The 4,414-nt window shown below is 33.3% G+C and overlaps 1 protein-coding gene across 1 annotated transcript in view; it reads left to right on the top strand.

Annotated features, from left to right (window-relative positions):
* Nucleotides 1-3,564: 3,564 nt before the first annotated feature.
* Nucleotides 3,565-4,414, top strand: part of LOC119838973 — a 3,291-nt gene continuing 2,441 nt past the window's right edge. The window contains exon 1 of the mRNA XM_038365132.1: nt 3,565-4,334. Within this exon, the coding sequence (XP_038221060.1) occupies nt 4,045-4,334 (290 nt within the window). The 5' untranslated portion in view covers nt 3,565-4,044. The remainder of the gene's footprint in view (nt 4,335-4,414) is intronic.

The following is a 4,414-nucleotide window of genomic DNA, read 5'->3' as shown; positions in this document are numbered from 1 at the left end:
TTGAAGGAGATGTTGTCTCGCCTGACTCAGCTCTCGCTAGTGGATCTGTTTCGCACATTCCAGACACCATCCAATCCAAGTAATCGAGTTGCAGATGACTGTCTGAATACATCTAGGCATTCTGTCAGTGAGCCCATAACCACAAGTCCTAAGCCGTCAACAAGTTCTGCTCCAGATCTTATTCAGATAATCCATAACTTACCTATTAATTAGAAAGTCTTTACCGGTAGAAATTAGCAGTTTTATTTCCTATCAAAAAGTATTAAATTGCTTATAAAGTATCTATAAAAAACACAAGATATGGAGAACAAACACTATGATTGACACTAAAGTGTTAAGTCCTAGTAATAAGTTACAAATTAACCCAAAAGGCTGCTACGATTTTCCACTAAGACTTAGATTTTAAAGTAAGTAATATAGGTAAAAAATAAAAGAAAATACTGTTGCTTAATTATTATTTTTTGATAAGTATTAAAAATGTTGATTTATAATCTACTTTGTTGTTTTATTATTTTCTGAATATAATTTAAGGTCATAAACTCCACCCCAGCATGGTGCTAACAAAAACCACTCACGAATAGAGTAGGTAACGTTACTGGTAAAGTTAATGTTCCTTAGCCCCACCAAAGGATATCAAATACAAAAGTTTGAGAATCTCTAATTCCCTAATTTAGGTCATGCAGGGAAAGATCGGATTAAAAATTTACAAAAAAAATATAATTTCCTACCCACCACAAATTATTGTCATTTCTTGGCGATGAGACTACTTACCATAAACTACATATAAGAACGGATATTTTACTTATATGCACCGTATGCTACAAGTAATAGGAGCGAAATTAGATAGTAGTCCGATCTTACCACGTGCACGTCCGATCTTTTCATCGGTTTTTAAAATTCTTACTTGAATTTAAAACAGTTGTCAAACCTAAACGGTTAGGCGTAGGGCGTCATCTGAACCTATGGTTATAGAATAATATTTTGCGATCAGTTTAATACATGTCTGGTCGAAATAACTTACATAAAAAACTTGAGACAAACTGAAAGTACACTGGATACCAGTACTATATCTATAGAGAATGATTATGAAAATTCTACAGAAGCCGAACAAATTTCAAATATTGAACAAAACGAGCTTGTCGTTCAAGAACTGGAGACAGGACGCTCTACACCTGAAACTACAGCTGAAACTGCAGCTGAAGTATCCCGAAGAAGACGGCGCCGTGTAAGCAACGACGATCCTGCTGAGAAGATTATAAATTATTTAAAAACTCGAAAATCGGGAACAACGGACAGAAACACTTCAGAAAATCTTTACAGAATACCGTGTGATCGAATGGACATGGATTTTTTAGGTTATGCCCACACTGTAAAGAAATTTTCTCTACAAAAACAAGCTATTATTAAACTTCAAATAACAAAAATTATAACTGAGGCCCAACTTGAAGAATTGAGTAATAGCCGGCCAAATTCTAATTGCCGGCCAAATTCTAATTGCAGCAATGCTTCATCCTCCAGTACTCCCAATTTTTACTACGTCGATAACGACTGGAACATTTCAGGATCGACACCATTTGAAGAACTGCAAACATTTTCGATCCCAGACACTCAAAACCTTTCGACTATTGCACAGACACACATACCTAATACTCATACACATTCGATCCCAGCCACACAAACCCTTTCGACTATTGCACAGATACACACACCTAATACTCAAACAAATTCAATCCCAGACACTCAAAACGTTTTAACTCCTACACAACATAAATCCAGAAATGGCAGAAGAATTTCACACACCCAAGTATCACGACAACAAAAAACCGATATCCAAGACTTTATTTGTAATTGGAATGAACAGTGAATAAATAAACGTTACCTATAATAAATTTTCTTACCTTAAACAAAGTGCCAGTCTTTCTTTTGTTGAAATAGCCTGTCTGTAGTTTGTATTTTTCTTTTTAATATGCGGTTCAAGATTGTGTAAATATTCGAAAGTTTCTGGCTTCATTCTGAAATAGGTATAGAAACGATCTTCATGTGATTGAAGTTCCAAGCACAGTTTATTTTCTCCAAGTTTCCGTCGTTTCTGATTTCCAGATTCTACGCTTTCTCTTTAGTACCGACACCAGCAATAACAATTTTTCTTCTTCAGAATCTGAGAGCGATGACTGAGATGACATTCTGAAATGTCGTCTGCACCTGCAGTCGTCGAAAATTACAATGACATTACATTGCGAAAACACTGCTGTGTACTAACGTTCCGCAGATATTACGCTACCGCAGTAGTTCCGCAGAGATTCGCTGCCGCGTACGAACGCGTAGGTGTACCAAAGGCGTTAAAGTGAAAATAGATATGCTTGATCGTTTACGCCTTGGAGTCATTTGCATCTATATCACGTTCATTTAGGACTAGTTCGGACACGGCGGGAGTTTTATTTGTATGAGTTAATAAGTAATCGTTCTGACATAACCGCGCGGTCAATCAAGCCGCGCGGTTACCGCAACCCAACCGCCAGAAAATAGAATCGCGCTGCTCCCGCGCGTTTCTGTTACTGTGGAGTTGCGTACGCGTACCACTTATTCTAATGATGTACAAAATTGTAGTGATACATCAATTAGTTAAAGTTTAATAAAAACACAAAACATACCGTTTAAAATACAATTTATCAAATTCATACATAAACCTCTTAACATTTAATTTTGGCCATTTATTGTCATTTATTACTTCATCTTAGTATATAACAAATTATAAATTAATTTCACAGTAATTAGAAGTTATACATCTAGTTTAAACTTTATCAGTTATTCAATTACTAGAAATTTTGACCGCAGACAAGGCTGTCTGCATATTATACAACTATAAGCATAGCTAATCTTATATTGCATTTTTATTTTATCTTATCATTGTCATTTTTAAATATCAAGTAGGTTTTAAATCTTAATTTATTGACAGGCTAACCCTATTGGGACACCTGATAGGTTAAAATTATAGTAATAAATTAATAATCATTAAGTTTAATAATAACATTGACCATAATCGGTACTACACAAATTGTTTTTAGAGCTTATTTAATATTGGAAAGTCATCATTGCTCACTACCTGGTACGACAAGTTGAGAATCTGATTTCACAACAAATTATAGGTTGTATTTCTAGCCTTAATTTTGTTAGAAATTAAATTAATAAGAATTGACTGTCTTCCTATTGAGACAAAACGTAGGATATTTAACATTGCAATTCTATTTTAAAATTTTTAAATTGGCATTAAATTCCAAATTATTTTACATAATATTAAAGAGTAAATTAAGAGTATTTCAAATTACTAAGTGTAGATAATTATTCTATACATTAAAATTTTATTAAAATTAGGTTAAAAATTGATTCTAAATTCATTCTATCTTATCTTATTTATATATTTTAAAGAGTAAATTAAGAGTATTTCAAATTACTGATCTATTACTAAATGAAAATAATTATACTATATTAAAATTTACTAAAATTAGGTTGGAAAACTGGTTTTTAATTTATTTAGTTTTATTTTATTATTGTATGTACTAGGTTATGAGCATTTTAATTATTGTATTATTACTGACTCATCGCTGTTGACTCTCTGCCAATTGAGACAAACGTTAGAAAATTTCATATTAAAATTATAATTTGAATCGGATTGGGATTTAATTCTTGATTTGTTGTAAACATAGGACTGAGAGCATAGTAGTTGTTTTATTATTATATTATTGTTGTAGTATTGACTAAGTAGATAATTTTATATTAAAATTTTGTAAGAATAAGGATTGAAATTGATTATTAATTTATTTAATATATTAGGCTAAGAATATTTTAACCAACTGTTGACATCTGCCTATTGAGACTTATCTATTCTATATAGAGTAAGATTATTGATCTTATTTTAATTTTATTTTACTTTTAGTTTTTGACTTTGACAGGCTACTCCCCTATTGGGAAACCTGATAGCGTAGTAATACCATTGTAATTGACTCTTAATTTGTTTTTACTTTTACTTTTATTTTTCTTTTTACGATGTTCCACACTCCCCAGAGGCGAGTCAGTGACACTGTTACAATCTCGCCACCGGTTAAAAACACTAACAAGGCAGCTCGTAAAAGCATGGAAAATAGTAGGTTGGCAGAAGGGAGAGCATGCTTGCTTAAGGCAAAAACCCATCTGCGTGAATCCCGAAATTTAAAGACTGAAATTAGAGATGGAGTTACTGCGGCATTAGAAAGACTCTACCAAATCATTAAAGAAATGGAGTCAGAACTCATCACTGCGAAGGCTGGTAGTAGCGGAGGGCGAGGAAGGGACCCTATATACGCATGTGCGCGCTTCTGTTGGAACATTCCACCTAGAAGTCATATTAGCCCATATCTCAATGCCGCAAATGTCCTTA

The sequence above is a fragment of the Zerene cesonia genome, unplaced genomic scaffold (assembly GCF_012273895.1).
Source record: "Zerene cesonia ecotype Mississippi unplaced genomic scaffold, Zerene_cesonia_1.1 Zces_u006, whole genome shotgun sequence".
NCBI lineage: Eukaryota > Metazoa > Arthropoda > Insecta > Lepidoptera > Pieridae > Zerene > Zerene cesonia.
The sequence above is the reverse complement of the archived record's forward strand: the minus strand, read 5'-3'. Positions and strand labels throughout refer to the sequence as shown.